Source organism: Branchiostoma lanceolatum, chromosome 2 (assembly GCF_035083965.1).
Source record: "Branchiostoma lanceolatum isolate klBraLanc5 chromosome 2, klBraLanc5.hap2, whole genome shotgun sequence".
In the NCBI taxonomy this organism is placed as follows: domain Eukaryota; kingdom Metazoa; phylum Chordata; class Leptocardii; order Amphioxiformes; family Branchiostomatidae; genus Branchiostoma; species Branchiostoma lanceolatum.
Genome location: NC_089723.1, coordinates 36217654 through 36236955, shown reverse-complemented (window position 1 = coordinate 36236955; position 19302 = coordinate 36217654). Strand labels below are relative to the sequence as shown.

Sequence of the window (19302 nt, the reverse complement as noted above, 5' to 3'; positions counted from 1 at the left end):
CTTCTTTCTGTTGATCGCTTTGGTCACATGGCCGCCATTATTTTCGTGAATGACAGTCCCAGAGCAAATACGCCAGCGCATAGCTATATAGTAGCCTCTGTTGCAGGCTTCCCCGGCGATTTGGTCAACTTATCGGGGCCAGCTCTTTGGCTGTGGTGCCGTATCTGCTTGGGGACCGTATCCTGTAACCGCTGAAGGCGACAAAGCGCAGGCTTTCCACACAGCGGTTACAGGATCACAAGCAGATACGGCCCCCAAGCCAAAGAACCTGGCCCCGATAAGTTGAAAAATCGCCGTGGGGAAGCCTGCAACGAAGGCTAATATAAGCGCATAGCGTCGTTGTCAGACAGCATTATCTCTGACAAGTCACCCACACGCACTTAGAGTGTAATCGTCAATCCAATTATGCCGTCTGCAGTGATTACTTTGACGTGTTAAGATGGTCAGAAAGGCGCAAAGTACAGCTAATCGATAAGCTACGATGATAACGAATGCCACCCCGCTGATCATGTGTAAATAAACGGTGTTTTTCAAGTAAGCAATAGTTGTACGTGTCACATTGTCATTTTGGTCAGCATTTTTCAGTTTAGAACGGCTAACCATTGAATAATGTATTACGGTACGAATGTTAAGAAATGTTAAGAGATATACATAGGGGCGACGCTAGAATCAGAACATTTTACTAGCAGATAAAGTAACTTCGTTGTGAAGGCAGGGAAAATGTTGACGCTACGATTTGTTACGAAGAAATGAAAGCGTAACGTACGTATACCGTCTCCTTATTCTAGACTGTAAGTTTCACAGGACTCCCCACAAAAGCGTGTAGTAGTTGTCAGTCCTTTCCTGTCCTGTCCACAGTTTACCAAAGGATTATAGAAAGGAAGATCTGTACCTGATATGTTGGCACACACCACACAAGGTCCTGGAAGTCGCAAAGTATCCCAGCTGAGTTGCTGTTCAAATCCTGCCAAAATGGTCGGAAAATCAGAACCGATTCTTCGTCTGTCGTTCCGATACAGAGGGATGTCCACAGCTCAAAGGACTCACTATTGGCGCACTGTTTACCACAAGTGGGTAGTTAGTTTTTTCTTTAGCCCGGGAACGTTCGCTTGACATATTTCATGGAGTGTATGAACTAAACCGAGTGAGTTCAAGCCAGCGTGGCAAATACAGTGTCAACTGTCTTGCTGGCTTTCCTATGATTCAAACTTATTTTCGCCTTTACGATAGATTCCAAATAGCCAAGAGAGTTGGTCAAACTTACAGGCACCTCCCATCCAGTAATAATGATCTTTCCCCCGAGCTCAGGAAACGTACATCGGCATTGTCCGGAGGGGTGGCATGGGCCAGGTCAAACACCACCTGTAGCCTCCTTAGCAGGCTCTAGGGATGGGCTAGTGTGGACTATATAATGTACGTTTTCCTGGATGTACATTAGCCCTGATTGCATTCTGTTTCTGGAGGAGCTTTGCAACAAACCAGACACAATCATAAGTAATATACAAATAGAAGCTATAGCTGTTTATCACTCAAAAATCACGACCACAGCATGACACCGTGAGATATCAAAACTGGACGTTCCGCTGCAGTACCGCAACACGCCGCTATGGGGCCCAAATCTAAAGACTGTGAGGTCTCATCAAGACCTACCCACATATCAAATATCTAGACAATCCATTAAATCCTTCTCGAGTTATGAGAGTTATGCTGTCACATTATACGAAAGCCCGTTCCGCAGATCCTGCTGACGAGGCTACGGTACTTGTAAGGTTGGCCGGACTGTTTGCTCAGGCAGCGATTCGGATTAATCACTGTGTTGATACTAACGACAAGAGTTATACAGGCCGGATGTGTGGACACAAGTATTGTAATTCACGGGACAAGGGGCCGGAGAGTTGACCAGGGGTCACCAGTTGACCAGGAGATTGTGAGTAGCAGAATTTGCAGAGGCACCACGCCAATGGGATAAAACTTGCATACGGGTTTCAATACCTCTTTCTCTGAGCGGTGGACCGTCGACTAGTTTGCTTTGTTAGCAAAGATGATAGTACAAGACTTTCATGAGTCGCAAAAAGCAATTACTGTCAATTCTTCAGTTTTTCCCTCCTTCCCACCAGACGGTAATCGCTGTGCGACCGCTGAGCGACTAGAATTGGATTTGTGTGCCCCTTGGTTTTATGATTGGAATATGATGCACTCGGGTTAAAAAGCATGAATCAAAAGACAACAAAACAACCAACATGTCTCAAGAATCGTTCTTTGTCTAAAACTTCGTTTAGCGATCTAGATCTGTCAAATGTTTAGTCGCGCAACCTCCAGTGAAGTGTGTGTGTTAACGTTTTCAAGAGGAGACAAGTACATGTTTTGTACATGTATTTAGGTCAGATCTTATTTGTACACCACATGAACATACAGTAGCTACAAGGGTCGTTCTTACGCGCGTGATGAACTGTACACCTGTACAGGAACCTTTGATAAGTAGCAAAGTTAAACCGATTTCTTGTGTGAACGCATACGATAGGAAAACTTTCTTGAGTCAAAGAGAACTGTCTTCGCCTCAGTCCATCCCTTGTTAGCTTTTTCAAGAGGGGGAAAGTATGTAGGTCGATATAACAAGCTGTACGCTGCAGTAGATACAATGGTCCTTCTTTCCAGTGAACTGCTCACCCTTACATTCTGCGGAACCACTAAGCCAAAAAAAAAAAACCTCCTTGGCGAAGGTAATGAACCAAACCACGTCGTGATTTTCTTTCTAAAATCACTTGCGACAACATATACAGAGAATTCAAACTCTACAATTGGATAGAAATTCGGTTTCAATTTCCGGACGTTTCGAGTGACATCCATCACTCTTCTTCAGCGTCACTTAAATGAACTTGCACTTGTGACAACAGTCACACATAGTACTAGCCGACCATGGCCTTACGAGCTTTCCCAGTCTTTAAGAGTATAAATTTGAAGAATTAAAATCTGAAAAGTCATATTCTGGTTGGACGCGATCAGAGGAGCGACCGGGAGTGGTCGGGAGCAAAGCCGCTAGAACAGGGACTTAACTAGCTTCTACCGGCTGGAAAGAGTAGAAGTTGGCCAGATAGATAGATAACATGCCAGAGGAGTTAGTCCACTATAGGAGCACAGTTTGCCTCTCTGAAACATGTTGTCTATCTTGCCAATAGCCTGGTAGATAGAGGCTAGCTAAAAACACCTGTCGGGTTTACTTTTTCTGACAGGAGAGAGGTGAATTATGGAGCTGTGAAGCCCGTACATGTGTCCAGGACTTAGAAGAACACGTACTGTCTCCACACCACCCCATGGAGTGATCTGTATGAGCACACAAATTAAGCCCTTGTGTCAACGATCCTCCCGTGTGACGGACAAGAAGCGACCACCTGTGCATACCACTCCAGCTAAGGGCCGGGATCTGACCGGGGCGGGTGAAGCTGGGGACAAACAAAGGATATGGGTTTGAGGCTGGAATCGGAATTAGGTGAAATAGATCTTGTGTACGCACTGGAATAGTTCTACATATAGTGCTGTTGGCTACTTTGGTATATCATTCGTTTTTCTGTGTTGAGAGTTGTTTGATTCCGTGAAGAGGTCAAAGATATGCATGTCGTTTTACGGATAAAGCAACAATTTATCAAATCAAACGGCTTGTGATCCCACTAAAATATCTATTTGATGCGGTATGTCTCAGTCTTTTCTGCATCTTTAGCTAGGCAATATATAGGAATATATCCTTAGAACATCATAGGCTGTTCATGCTGCAAACATGGCCAATGTTTTGGCAATGACAATGATACTGTAGTTATGATGTTTTGATGTATGCCCGACATAACAGCGCCTCAAGCTTGAGCCACAAGAGGAGTTTTGTTCGTAACCTGCATCACTCTAAATCTTTATAGTCGTTGGTCTCTTCTTGCCGAGAGCTTATTATAGTCTTCTTTATCGTTTTCTTCGTTGTCTTGTTCTTCTTCGAATGAGTCATCATAGCATTGAAAGGCTCAGGCAATGTACCTAATGTCTGTATTTAGTAGCTTCGACTTCGTTACGTCAGTACGGATAAGAACACTCAACAAACTAGAACACTTGTAACTTACACTCCCATACCCCTCCTTGATAAATAAATGCTCAAGGCGATGTGGTCTTGATATACATATATGCACATACTTTATTGCACGAACGGTTTTACCATCATGGCAATACAAAAGTACATTCAAGGAGTTGGTTGCCTCAGGCAAAATGTACAAATGACTCCTCTCTGTGTTGGAGAAGTAAAATATTTCAACAAAAATGTCCAAGAACAATTTCCAAGCCGTATCTGCAGATACAGTGAATAAATAGCTATCTATTCTATAGCTAGTTTCAAGTTTCCACTGCATGGTAGAACATATTATGATGGTAACATGTACATGTAACGTTATATGTTTCTCTACCAAGTGGAGAAAGCTTAGTTAATTCAAACAAAAAGTTCAGTCAGAAAAGGATAGTCACTTGGAAAGACTGTAATTATGGTGACGCTGCCTCTAAGAATTAACAAGATTTCTCATTATAGTACATTGTTTGCTGGCCTTGTGCTGAGAGTAGCCATTTGTGAAGACTAAACCTTTAGTTTTCGACCCAAGAACGACTTCCTTGTTGGATTGAATTTCATAAACATAGGAAAGATTGACACCCTTCAAAATGTCATCATACTATTTAAAGGCAAGTCCTTATACCTGACTAACTTATGAAACCTTACCAAGAAAACACTTTATGTACATCAATTTTCAATTCATTTGACCTCTTCCTTTACAAAGGAAACAGCATATCACTAATTCATTGAGTACTATATACACACATAAGCCTAACAAATCTAACATTTTTTGCTGATTCAAATCATGGAAAAATCTTACAATACATAGCTATCGATCCAGAATCACAGAAAAACAATTTTACACTTTGTATGAGAAGTCATTACTAGGCTTGAAAGGAAAATTGTGCATTAGGAATACTGTCATAGGCACATTTTGTAGAATATAATGGGTATACTGATGTTACCTGGTTTATGAAGCCATAATCATATATATATACAGTAATATCAATGAAAAGGAAAGTATCCTTTTTTCTAATCAAAACTAACTAAATACAATAAATAAAGGAAAGTAACCTTGCTTCTACTCAAAACTTAGTATATCATAAATGATATAAATTAAAAACACTTTATATATACCACTTGCTCTGCTAGCCAAAAATGATAGATATACAAAGGGATGTAATAAATACACATGTACCACTGACAAAAGACTGAGTATTTACAATTTCTTGAAAAACGTTTTAGTTTGTAAGATCTCAGCATATTGTACTTGCACAAAAGGTCAGACCTTAGAAAACCTTGATGGAAATATCATGTCACATATGTAAGAATACTAGCAGTTATATTCATATAAATAAATTCATAATGTTGTACATCTACATAAAAATTAGTTTAATCAAGTTTGTGGTAAACTTTTTGAAAATATTCTATCTAACATTAAAACCTACTTTTATAATTAGTTATGGTAGGCACAGTCTAAAAGTGTCTCTTAACATAGCTACAATGTGTTAGAATTGGTTTTGAATCAGTGAGATACTAACTAAAGAGTTGAGAAGTTGTAAAAAATTCATCCAACAATTCTCTTGGAGACTTCTTATTATAAAGTTTGTTGTTAACCCTCTTGCTCCTTAGAGCTTTGGCTGCATCCTTTATACCTTTGAGTGCATATGCAAGCACTTAGCAGGGAGACGGTTAAGAAACCTCCCATTTGAACTTCTTCTCCTCAGTTTCTTCGTCCTGATGTTGGTTGACGAGCACCATGATGGAGTGATTGACAGCCGCCAGTTCTGCCTCCAGCCGGGCAGGGTCCATGTCCTGGAGGGGGTGGAGGGAAGAAGGAAAAATGTGTATCAAGGACAGACCAATCTAGTTTGTGGCATTTTGTGGTGAAAATATTAGCAAGCGGATCACAAAAACGAGCGCAGGGAGAAAAATTTGAATGTGACAGTCGCCTTATTTACTCCATAATGCATTTCCAGATATGCAAATCCAAGAACAAAAAATTAAACTAGTATGGCCTTAACACTTGCTTAAATGATGAGCTAAGAATCCTTCTAAGTTGGGACTCCATTCTTCCTCTGACAGTCACCATGAATATGCTTTTTCAAAATTCAAATGTATCAGAATTGTTTCAAATGCAATACTTAGATCTAAACATTGTGATAACCTTATTTCCCCTCCTACTGCAAATATAAATACATTCACAGTATACAAATTCAATGGACTGTTTGATAACATTGGAACTACTGTAAAAGTAGGAATGTTTGTTGGGATTTAATTTCGCGGTAGGGAGAAAATGGCATGTTTGCCGTGATTTTCAGTTCGCGTTCAAAACAATAGTTAGCACTACAGTTGCACAATGGAAAGGATTTTTGTGGTGTTTTTAGTTTTGGGTAAAGAGTTCACCACAAACATCGTGAACATAAAACATTTCATGTATTTACCAAGTAATATATGATTTTTATATTTGTATGCAATCAATTATTATATTCTCATCATTTGTTACTACTACTATCATATGATTTGATGTGATATTGTTATCATTTATCATTACAATTATGTTATGAATTGTTATATTATTGTTATTTTGTTAACTGCGATTGGCTCTCTAATCTCTATTGTTTCGGTGTCGAGTTATGCTATGATTTGATGTATAATCTTTATATGCAACCAATTACTATTTTGTCAGTATTCTGTTACTATTATTATTGTCTGATTTGTCATTGCTATCATTTACTACTATAATTATGTTATGAATTGTTAGATTTATTTTTATTAAATTATTTTTTTGTTAATTTAGATGGGGGAAGACATTGTATAAGCCATTATGGCTTTTTTTCTTCCCCCAGCATGTATGTTTTCTTGTTCTATTATGTAATACAAAATGATTTTAAAATGTGCGAATAAATCAAGTCAAATCAAATCAAGTATTACCTCAGAATTTCTGTTGGCAGGGAGCTGGTTCTGTTCACCGGTGCTGACAGCTGCTCCAGTGGAGGGAGACTCTGCGGACTCGCTGTCCATGTCGCTCTCCTCGTGAAAACTTGTCGCTTTTCCTTCCAGCCGCGGAGACTGACGGGTGACGTTATCCGCTGCGTATTGTTCTATGTGATACAAACGACGATTAGAAGGGGCCTGCATGACCTTTTCCATTGTGCGTAATCAACGATTTCAATTCCACATTATTTGTAGCCCATAATTAGCGCCTGAATTTACCATAAAGCAAAGCCAACCTGCTGGATTTACACAGGATGACCAGAGTCTACACATCTACCACCTGGCCAATGTAACCACTTTTTGGCAATCCCTTTGATAATTTTTTCCATTGACACAAGCATTAAGAATCCCATCTATAGTGATCATCTGTACACATAGACCAGATATCATTGGTCCCCTGAGTGGTCATCTTGGACAGTTTTGAGAGGATACAACTACAGCATGTACAGTGCAAGAAAACACCTGTAGGAAAATTGCAAGAAATCCTGTCCGGAGAAAGCCCTTAATCTTCCAACATCCCTAACACCAATATAGAAGTGCTGGAACATTAAGGGCTGTCCCCAGATTTCTTACAATTTTTGTAACAGGTGTGTTCATGCACATACAGCAGCTGCAGACCCTAACCCTTAGCCTCATGATCATTTGAGTGTTAGAACATATATAGGGATGTCAAAAACGTTATATGGTACCGGATGTAATTCCATTGATATTAGTCCGCTAGTTACAAAAATCCACCACTTGGGTGGGTTTGAGAGATCTCTATTGCAGCACCCCCCAGGTTTCAACCGTTTAGATATACAGGAGTGCAGGATACTGGGGGGCGTTGGATCGGAGATCTGTTTGGACGTATCATTTCAGGGTGGCGGAATTATGTACCCTCATCAGGTGGAATTATGTTACTTAGCAGATGTTACTGTGTACAGGAAGACCCACCCTGCTGCTGTTTAATCTTGGCCTCTCTCCTCCTGTTGATGAACCAAGTCTGGACTCGGACTGGACTCACCAGCTTGTAGGCAGGTAAATCCTCACCTGAGTAAAAGAACATCAAACATATAACTAAAAAAATGTAATATAGCTATGTATTACATAACAGCCAGCAGGGATCGAAATTCATTTGTGGAGATAGGCACACTGGTATTATTGCTTTTTCTGATACATACATTTCAAGAATATTCTGTATACTAGTGTACAATTATAGTATCGTTACCCCATAGTGTAAAAGAAATATCTAGGTACACTGGTGCACCCAAAGTCAAAAATTAGGTGCACAGCTTCAATTTTGGGTGCACTTGCACCCACTATTTTCGAGCCCTGGCCAGTCATTAAAAAGAATTATGTGTCTAAAGAGATCTACTGAATGCATCAGGAATTATTGAAGACTTGCCACAGCCTTCATACCTATACTATCAGCCTGGTTGCCATCCTCCATTGTAACCTCCATTAACATCAATTTGACGGGTTACATACATGTAAATCCAGCACTTCAAAAAACAGTGTGTTTGAGAGATCTCTAGTGCAGCACACCCTAGGTATGCACAGTTTAGATAAATAGGAGTACATTATAATGGGGGGAGTTGAATTTGAGATCTGTTTGGATGTATGTTTTCAGCTTTGCAGAATTATGTACCCCTGTGGACTTATGTTAATGTTAGTACATGTGAACCGCTGGCTCAATCTTTTTTGCTAACCATGGATGAGCAATTAAATGAAAAGATTCAGAGCCAGCAGTACTACGGAAGATGGCACCCATGCTAACCAACTACATATAGGCCAGTCAAAACTTCCAGTGGGGCTTAATTTCCACACTGACATTACCATCCCTACCCTGAATGATGTTCAAACTGACATTACCATCCCTGTCCTTGGTGCTGAATGATGTTCATATGACTTTACTATCCCTATCACTGAAGGATGTTCAAACTGACATTACTATACCTGTCCTTGGTGCTGAACAATGTTCAATTGACTTTGCTATCCCTATCCCTGAATGATGTTTAAACAAACATTATTATCCCTGTCCTTGGTGCTGAATGATGTTCAAACTAACATCATTAGCCCTGTCCTTGGTGCTGAATGATCTTCATATTACATTACAATCCTTACCCTGAATGATGTTCAAACTAACATTACCATCCCTGTCCTTGGTGCTGAACAATGTTCATATGACTTTACTATCCCTGTCTCTGAATGATGTTCAAACTGACTTTACCATCCCTGTCCTTGGTGCTGAATAATGCTCGCACTGAGCTTAACCTACCGTTCCCCCTCAATGGGGTATAGCCACACTGGCCAAAAACGATACCTCCCTTTTTCATGGTAATTACCTGGCTTCTGCAACACACTGTTACAGGCGTTGGCAATCTAATCCCTTTCCCTCTCAGTGGGAAACTGTACACAAAGGTGTGGGAACTGTGATAGGGGTGTGGGAACATCCATTTAGACGTTTAACTTACCTGGCTTCTGTAGCACACTGTTACAGGCATTAGCAATCTCGTCCCGTTCCCCCTCGGTTGGATAAGGGTTCTGCTGGAAGTACTTCTCCACGATCATGACCGCCGACGGAGGCCAGTGGAATTTGGAGCCGCGGCGTTGGTTGCCGGGGCTGTGGGCGGGATCGTAGTCCGGGTCGTCAAGGGAACGCTTCTTCTGCCACTTCCAGCCGCCGGCGTTGGGAAGGGGGCCTGGGAGGACCATGGTTTTTATTTGTTTGGTTTGTTTTAGCATTTATATGTTAATGAAAAACTCAAATTGGTCTGTTGACTGCTTTTCATTGAAGTCATCACTAGGGAAACGTCAAGGGTCAGATGAAATATAACAAAGATACACACAAAAATATTGAATACATGAGTGAAGTCCTGATAAACACAGAAACATTGTATATCATAGTCTTAAATAAATCCATGCATGGACATTCAATCTTACACATATAAATTTGATACCAGTCTGACACAGATAGCAGTCAGGACTTACTGAGAATTATGAAATGATGTTATATTTCAACAGTAGACTAAACAGTCTAACAAAAATCAGTCTACCTGTTTTGGCTTCAAAATCCCAGTACATGTAGCACTAAAATTGTTTTGTTCAACCAGCTAATTTGGTAATTTCAATAAGAAGATCTATTGACTTTTTATTTATTTTTCCTCTCCTCGCCACCAAAGAAATAGAATATTATAATATAAACATTAATGTTTTTAATAAGACATCTAGAAGATTTGCTGAAATGATAAGATTGACAATTGCTCTTACCTGGTTTCCTGTGCTTCTGCCTTAAGAACCAGGTGTAGATGGCTCGCTTCTTCATGGCCGTCATGTCCAGGCCCTGCTTGAGGAACAGCGACACGTAGCTGCTGCTGATGCCTGTAGCCTGCGCCAGACGACCTTGGGGAATGCCCTTGACATGGAGGAACTTGTTGATCTCCTCTTTCACATCCATGATGTTTTTGCTGGAAAAGATATTTTATAAATCCTTCCGAAAATAATTTCATCAGGTTGGTAGAACATAGGATATTTGGAATTTCTTTTTTCACAACCAGGTAATCTCACCTGCTGACGTTTCGGTGTCTGTCAGACACCTTCTTCAGAGCTTCTGACTGGAGTACTGCTTCTCATATAAACCATATTTTATAAAGTTGACATATGTATCACCTGTGCATACAAGTCATTGTAATTGAACATCAGATATGAAATAAGATATGAGCATTTATTCAATTTCCTTTACTGTCAGTTTGAGAATTCATTTAGTCCCATTTCATCTTGCTAGCCTAATGCCAATCTAGGACAGCCTACATAACCATGCATGTGATGTAAAAATTAACACTCTGCATTTTTCTTCCATTGTGACTGCATAATGATGCAACTAACAGCCCAACTACAGTCAGACCTGTAACGTTACAAGTGACCACCTCTACATAAGGACAACCTGGCCAATGTGACAACTTTTGGGTGGACCCTTAGATAATTTTCCCTATTGACAGAGCATTAAGAATTCCGTCTATAGCGGCCACCTGTCCTCAGACCAGAGTTTACTGGTCCTGAGTCTTTGGAAGTTTTCACTGCATGTATAAAGGGCTTTAAAACAAAACAAAACAACACACTCAGTTTGAACTGTACAGGTAGGACATGAAGGACAAAAAAATGACTTACTCAAGCAATTCCTCCACCTGTTTCTCCAAGTCTTCTTCTGTGATTGGCTAAACAGTTGCTATACTTGAGGGCGTGAGGATGTGCAACCTCGAATTGAAACCCAAATAAACTCAGGGATGTGCCAAAACAAAACAATGTGATGCTGGGATTATACAAGCAGAACGGGAGATAGCAGACCAAAAAAATGTCTTACCCAAGCAGTTCCTCCACCTGTTTCTCCAAGTCCTCCTCTGTGATTGGCTCGGCTGATGTATCTGTGTTCAGAATGTCCTTGGCCTGGAGCATTCCAGTAGCCGCTGCCCCTCCCCCTGAATCCACCTTCACCACAGCAGCAGGTGGAGGGGGCGGGGCTGTTCCGTTGGCCAGCACCACCCCCTGTGGAACTGTCACAATGGACGTCGCAGGGAAGAGGTTGTTCTGCCCCGTCTGGATGAACTGCGGCGGGTTTCCCGCGGTGAGCTGGGGCTGGATGGTCACGTGGTTGACCTGCGGTGACATGCCGTAGATGCCGGTGTTCACGGTTTCTATACGCTGCATGGTGCCGAGGGCCTGGAAGTAGGGATGTGTAAAAATCATTTAGGTACAGGCAAGGTGCAAAATACTGGATGTCAGTGTATCAAGTACTGTACCCTAATAGACTAACACTCAAGTATTAAACGTTAAACTTAACTCTGTTACAGTAAATATAAAGTTAACATGATATTCCACCAGCTAGGGTACATCATTCCGCCATTATGAAATGATACGTCCAAACAGACCTCCAACCTAACGTCCACCTGTATAACTAAACTCTGCATACCTGGGGCTGGGGGGCCTGTTTGGGGGTGATGCTGCACTAGAGATCTCTCAAACCCACTGTTTTTCAAAGTGGCGAATCTAAGTAACTCGGCAAGAAGCTTCTTTCCTAGAACTACATTGCTATAGAATAAAGTTCCTCGAGATTGTTTACCTGATGGCTACAACCTTAAAGTTAAACTTTTCAAGTCAAAGTTGAACAAACATCTGTCATGACAGAACAGTACTGAGTAACCCAAAACATATGAGTGGCTCTTATGAGCCATACTTTGTGGTGAAATTGAAGTCAATAAAAAAGAGAGAAAAAAAAGGTTACACATCACTACCTGGAAGATGCTGTCCTGTGATAGGCCGGTCTGCTGGAGTCTCTGGAGGATGGACCGCAGACGCATCAGCAAGTCCAGCTGCTCCAGCGTAAACCGGGGTTCGGTTCCCGTAGCAGCCATCTTTACACTCAAACTGGATGGAGAAATATCAGATGTAAAATTAGGAAAATCCCAAAGTATTAAAGGGAGCTGAAAATTATCCCCGCAACACTCCGCTGTGTAGTGTATTAAAACCATGGTTTGGTTCCCGTAGTGGGCATTTTAACACTTTTCAAACTGGATAGGAAAATTGTAAGAGGTTAAATGAACAAGCCCCCAGAACAATGAAGTTTAAGCTGACAATTGTCCCTGCAAAACTTCAGTAACCATGCAATGTAATCCAGGGTTCAGTTCCCATAGCGACCATTTTAACGCTCATCAAACTGGATGGGAAAAATGTGAGACATTAGGTAAGCTGTCATACTATTTGAGTGAGCTGAAATCACTTCTGCAAAACTTCACCATCTACAAAGTAGAGCTAACGTTATGTATGATTATCTCTGTACTGAAAAAAACAACAATCCTTACCAATAATTTCATACAAGCTTATCTAACCTAATTAAGATGTGCTTTGCATACATATATCAAACTTTATACATGGTCCAGCTCAAATATAAAATTCCTGAATTAGGATAATTTTTTTCAATAAAAACATCATGACTTGAATGTGTACTACATTAAAGTATCTTCAACAACAGGCAAATGCTTTGAAGAAATATTTCTAAGAATCACAACAATGGCATTTTAAGATCTGTGAGATGACAAAGGGCATATAAAATGGACATAATTGTTTTCATGATTTTGAGCTGCGGAATATGTTACTGAGAAATTATGTTTCAGGGGATGGTTTATGATAAAAGCCAGATGCAGAGAAATCCCCATCTGTAGCCTTAATTTTATTCATAAGCTGTCAAATAAAGCTGTTGTACAAATGTAAGTCATGCAGACAGTAATAGAGACAAATTTTCACTCTTTTCTAATCATCAATTTAGTCACCCCTGAGAGTTATGTGAATCATATTCCGATCCTATTGATTGCAATGCAGTATTTCTATTGATTCTGCGCCATGCATTTTCCACCACGTCGTCTGCCGCAATTTCAACTGGTATCGGTTAATACTACACAAGAAAACGTGCTTTTAGCTTGTTATAAGTGTTAACGGTACAGTTGACATCATAACTGTTACGCAACTATTTCTAGCAAAGCTGCGCCAAGCGGACGTGAGGCTGAATTTATTGTCACGAAACGTGTCCACCCCCATTGGTTGCCCAGATGGTATCGCCTATTTAATATTAAGCAGCCGTAAGCGGCTAAAGCTATTAACAGTAATTGAATTCCCCCTGTGCAATTTTGGCCCAGAATACGCAGCGTACGGCGCGATTTTAGGCACGAAATCGCCTTTTTGGTCGCTAAAACGTGAGAAAGACTGAAGGGAAGGGCTGTATGTGACCATCCCTGCTCAAATCTCGCAATGTCGACCGCTCGGAAGCCGCGCTGTCCGAAAAAACAGGATTAAATTTAAACAGCCAAGACCTTTCTTCAATATGGCGCCCGCCCCCGGCGACGTCGACTATTATCTGTAATTTTTGTAAATAAACCCCCGATTTGTGGGTTTAAATCGATAGCAGTGCGTGCATAAACTTACCCACTCGTCGGCGGATGCTAAGGAAGTTTGTAAACTCGGCGTTTTGCGCGCAAAAGTCCGAATTTTGACGATACTTAAATCGGACGTCAATATTTTTGAACGCCCAGCGCGCAAGTGGCACCGGGAGGGAATATAATTAAATTTTACAAGCTGACGTCATGCGCCGGGTCATGCCATTTCAAGCGGCGGTATAAATAAAACGGAAGTAAAGTTTGATTATAATAAAACATATTTTTGGAATTAATTTTTTTTGCATAACCGTTTGATCGTATTTATTATAAGGGATATTCAGTTGTAGGCCTAGGAGGCTTTGCGTGTGGCATCAACCGAGTAGGAAAAGCTATGTTGTGCATAACGCAGCCCAAACAAATCATCTGAATATGCATCAATACATTATTAGGATATAGTAAAATCTTGGTTTAACCGAAACTTTAAATTACATCTGATTTATTGAATTTACAAGTACTGCTAAACCATTTGACCTACATGTAAAAGTGAAAACATGTCACGGTTTGTGAAACAAGTTATTAAAAAAAAATATGAACCCTCAACTAGAGAATTTATACTAATGACTAACAAGTGATTATATAAGGACGCTTCCATTTAAGATGAATTTGCGTGCCTTATTAACGCGCTTTTGATGCTCAGTACAAGGCGTTGATATTTCATAGATTATCCAGCGATTGTAACTATATTACATTGCGCACTGACGGGCTCGTTTGAACAGTGTTATCGCACAGTGATTAGTCTGCATAACCACGTACAACTCGCGTTGGTTTGAAAAACTGTCGCAAAAGTGTTGAAACTGGACAATCTACGTATAAATAAACGATATCGAGGGCCTTTCATTGACTCTGCGCTTTCCCAAGGAATAGTGCTGGTACAGTAATCTGAGCTATCGTCCGGATCGCCATCGAAGTCGCAAATGGGTCTGATTTTTTGCGTTTCGGTTGGTTTTACATTTTCTTCACCATAATGTTGCTATGTAGTCGATAAAACCGCGTTTTTATTGCGTTTTCATGTGTAACATTTCAGACAAAGAAAAAACTTAGACCGCGATTCTGCTGCCCCATGATGCACTTCGTCTGCCATATTCCCGCCTTCAGCTGCAGCAATAACCAATCAGAGACGCGTAATGCGATCATGTGATGATGATTACGTAACACGCGAAATGCATCTTGGGGCAGCAGGATTTGAACAATATGGCGGCGGGTGATCGAAAATGAAATGATTTCGTCAATGCAACGCTGTATTTTGCGGCATAAATGCCGAGAGACGAACTTTTATTTTTATCTCAAAATGCGTTTTACACGTTTGTCTTTGACTAGCCCGGTAGAAATCAAGCGGATCGTCGTCTGGTCCTTCAATATCAAGGGAGTTTGTCAGATATCCTGGCGCGAGGTTCTCAGCAGCGTGACGTCTAAACTTCAAAACGTTTTACTCAAAATTTGAGCGGAGTAGAGGGTTTAGTGTTGACCCCAAATAATGGTAATGTTTTCCCGAAAATTCCTTGAAAATGGAACGATTAAGAAAGACACCAGGACTTCATAGCGTGTCGAATACCGGGGCGTGGTCACATCTTGGAGACGCGCCGAGCGACAGCGGCAGATGGGGGGTGCGCACTTTATTAAGGTTTTTCTGTGAAGTATCTCAGCTGGCGTGATTGGGGTTGCGGTGAAGCCCAAATCGGGGGTGCGCACTTTATTTGGGGTGCGTCCTTTATTAGAAGACATTTGGTAGTCATTTTAGATAGAACCTTAGCTGTTATGAACTTCTATTTCACTTAATTACCATAGTGCTGATGATTCAATGGTGCTTTTTCAAATTTTATGTTTTATTGCGTGCCATGTACATAATTACATTGATAGCTTTTATAATGAGCCTATTATACATTTTACAAATAAGCACAAGTTGTAGGCCAAGACCAGCTTTTTCAAAAGCACTTAAGTTAAGTGACGTAACTTCAAAATTGCTTTCCCCAATCTGCCTTTCTCTATTAAAACAGTACTCATTTCCCAAAATGACAATTTTTCTTATAGACTGAACAGCCCTTGAGTGACTTCCTCTGGCAGATTTTACTTCAAGTAAAGGGAAAAGACAATTCACACTTATAAACGTAGCCGAAACGCCAGCTTTTTTTAAAAGCTCTTGTTTCACCTGGCGCCGGGTAAAAAGAGACGCCACTGGGGGACTGGCGCATGAGCAATACGAGCGTCCACGTTTGTGAGACTGTACAGTGTACGTGTAAGTCTCCACATAGTGATCAGCTGACTAGGTTAGCGGACAAGAGAGCGAAAGGTCACAGTTTTCGATTTCTGGCGATCCTGGCCAGACGCTGTGCCCTTGGGAAAGGCACTTTGTCTTACAAAACTTTCCTCACCCCACACAGGTGTAAGCAAGGAGGTTATAACATCCTTGGTGTAAAAATGAGTGCCTGACTTGGGGAGGTAATTATAAAAGGCGTTGAATGGGCTCCGCCTTCCAAAGTTGATCACCCACTGCTCCTCCGCGGACGGCCTCGAAAATGCTATAGGACTAACTTTACCTTTAACTTTACCTGAAACCATTCAAGATTTCTGCCAGGACTCGGACCGGTGTACAGACTTTGGCCACAATACTAACTTAGAACTTACGCCGATGAAGGTTAGACATCAAGGTATACGTAGGTGAGAAGACACGCAAACAACTGGATAGATTTTGAAAACGCTCAAGCGTTTCAGGTAGCATCGACAACTTCCCTCAGATCTTATTCCAGTCACTGATGAAAGTTAGTGGATGCTACACCTTAAACTGGCGTCTGACCGTTTCCAAAATCTATGAAGATACTTGAGTAACCGTTACATTGCTTACTTAAAACTTACGTAAAACAGACTGCAGCGCCTCCTTTCAGACTGCGCCAACAGTGCAGCAAATACTTGCATGTCAATGAAGTCTGTTCAGTGAACATGGATTCAGTAAGCGGACTCGACAAAAGAAAGATGGCGTAGTTAGCGGAGGATCCACACGGAGCAACCGAAGACTTTTGCTATCGTCTACTTTGACATTCTCTTGACGATAGAGTATCAAACTCCAGTAGTTGACGTCGCCATTGCAGTCGTGTCTTCAGGTTGATTTTTTCCTAATTAAAACTAACGCCGTTGAAGATTTCCACTTGAAGGACGTGTTTTTGATTATTTTTCTCATCATGCTCTTATTACGCTCCTCGGTGTAGAAGTGATTACACTCAGGTTTGGCCATGTAATCATAAGAACACATAAGCGATAAGAAAACAGCGCATATCAGCCGCCAAATCCACAGCAAACGGCCAGTCACCCGGGTCTGCAAAGGAGGCTTGCGCCGTTGGATTTTTTCGGTGCATGTACGAACGGTATTATAATCATGAGTGATAGCATTCGTCATTCAACTCGCTATCGAAGATACAAGGGTGAACCGGTGTGCTTGTCTATAAAAGCGGTTCGTACTGAAACCACATTGCACATTCTACAGCCATCCAAAAAGCATCAGGCTTCGTCTCAAGCATAAAGCTTCGAATTGTTGCTAAGTTCGATACTTACTTCAAGCTACACGGAAAGCGCCATCTGTCGGCCTTAGCCGATACTGCAGGGGTACTAGCAAAAACGACCTGTAATACTATAATCTTGCCAGGATTTTAAAATTTATTTAAAAATTGTGCAGTAGGCTACTTCTAGTCGAAACAAGATAAATCATCACTAGTTAGTTAGCAGTGATTTCTGGACTGCTTTGTTATCACTGCAAAAGGAGAAAAACTTACCTGTGAGAATTTTCATGTATAAAGCCTACCCAAATTACCATAGGACAAATTCAGCTACGAAAAAGTTTCAAATTCTTGCAATATACAGGCTTTAATCTCTAAATCCTGTGACAGTGTCACATGGTAAGTTGTAGTTGCAATGTTAAAGCAAAAAAGGAGGACACATAGTCATACTCACATATACACTAGCGACTGCTTTTCCCAGTCTTTGTAATATCAGGTGGGCATTTTTGCTGAAACTTTACAGGACCCAAATGTATACTACTTCAATGACATAATTGTATACTGGTTACTCTATTCTCTAACACAAGTAGAAATGACATATAAATAACCATACATTAAATAACATAAGCAACGGTATGAAAAATAACATACGTTATGTACTACAGGTGACACATATTCAAAGTTGAATAAAAAAGTATGTACAGTTACATCTTATGCTCAACCTGATGTCATAATACCAGTAAAAATCCTAGGGCTTAGTAGAAAACAATGTAATGATAAACATACAAAATACAGACTTCTCAATATGGTTAACAAACTTTTTACATCACAATATAGCACGTTTATGATTATCAACAATTACAACATATGACCATGCTAACATTAACATTATTAGTAGTTGAAAACATCTATTGCACGCACTTACTTGTTAGCATTTGGTGCAAATACTAAAGGAGGTAGTGAGTTTGTTTGTTTTATTAAACACATTAAAACCCTCACTAGTTTTTAAAGAAACTTTCTGCAGTTTCACTAGTACATTTTCCGAAGAATTTCAAGACCTGCTTCATTTTTAAAAAAAAGAAGAAAACACTAAGAATATATATTGGTAGTGTTGGTTTCCACATTAGCTTATGAATATTCATCATTATATTATGAATACTACAAAAGTGATAAACATTCAATCAGGAATAAGATACATTGGCTCATTCTGTGGCCACAACCACTTAAAGTGCTACATGGCCTCTGATTGGTCTCTTGTTTGACCAATGAGAAGCTGTCAATTGATTGAAATTTTCACCTTGTTCAGAGTTGGCACATTGTATTTTGGAAAGGTTGCCTTAAGAAGGAGGGGTCAATTTGATATTTTGATCTTTATAATTATATACAAAACTATTTCTCTTTGAGACTCTAGCAAGTTGCAGAAAAATTTCCTGCAAATTTTACTTGCTACTCAAAGTTTTAAATTGAGGATCACCAGTAAATATAATACGCACATGGTAAGGTGGCGTCTAAAATGCATTCAGTTTATTAAAAACTGATTTTATGAATCAAGGCATGTGACCAATTAATCTTAGATTTACTAGCCTCTACTAGGCTCTACTGGTCGCTGGGAAAATAGTAAAAATTGGCCAAATAGACGGATAACATGCAAGAGGAGTTAGTCCGCTAAAGGAGTTACAGGTCACAAACTGTAACTCCTTTAGCGGACTAACTCCTCTTGCATGTTATCCGTCTATTTGGCCAATTTCTGCTATTTTTCCAGTGACCTGTGGAGCCTAGTAGA

At 40.4% G+C, this 19302-nt stretch overlaps 1 protein-coding gene across 1 annotated transcript; it reads right to left on the bottom strand.

Moving 5' to 3' along the window:
• Positions 1-4145: 4145 nt before the first annotated feature.
• LOC136428888 (homeobox-containing protein 1-like) lies at positions 4146-14138 on the bottom strand. The gene is made up of 8 exons (XM_066418706.1): positions 14024-14138; positions 12340-12472; positions 11412-11767; positions 10322-10518; positions 9526-9753; positions 8006-8101; positions 7010-7179; positions 4146-5890 (listed from the first exon to the last, which is right to left on the bottom strand). The coding sequence occupies exons 2-8, from the start codon at positions 12457-12459 to the stop codon at positions 5768-5770; spliced, it is 1290 nt and encodes a 429-aa protein (XP_066274803.1). The 5' UTR covers positions 12460-12472; positions 14024-14138; the 3' UTR covers positions 4146-5767.
• Positions 14139-19302: the final 5164 nt, after the last annotated feature.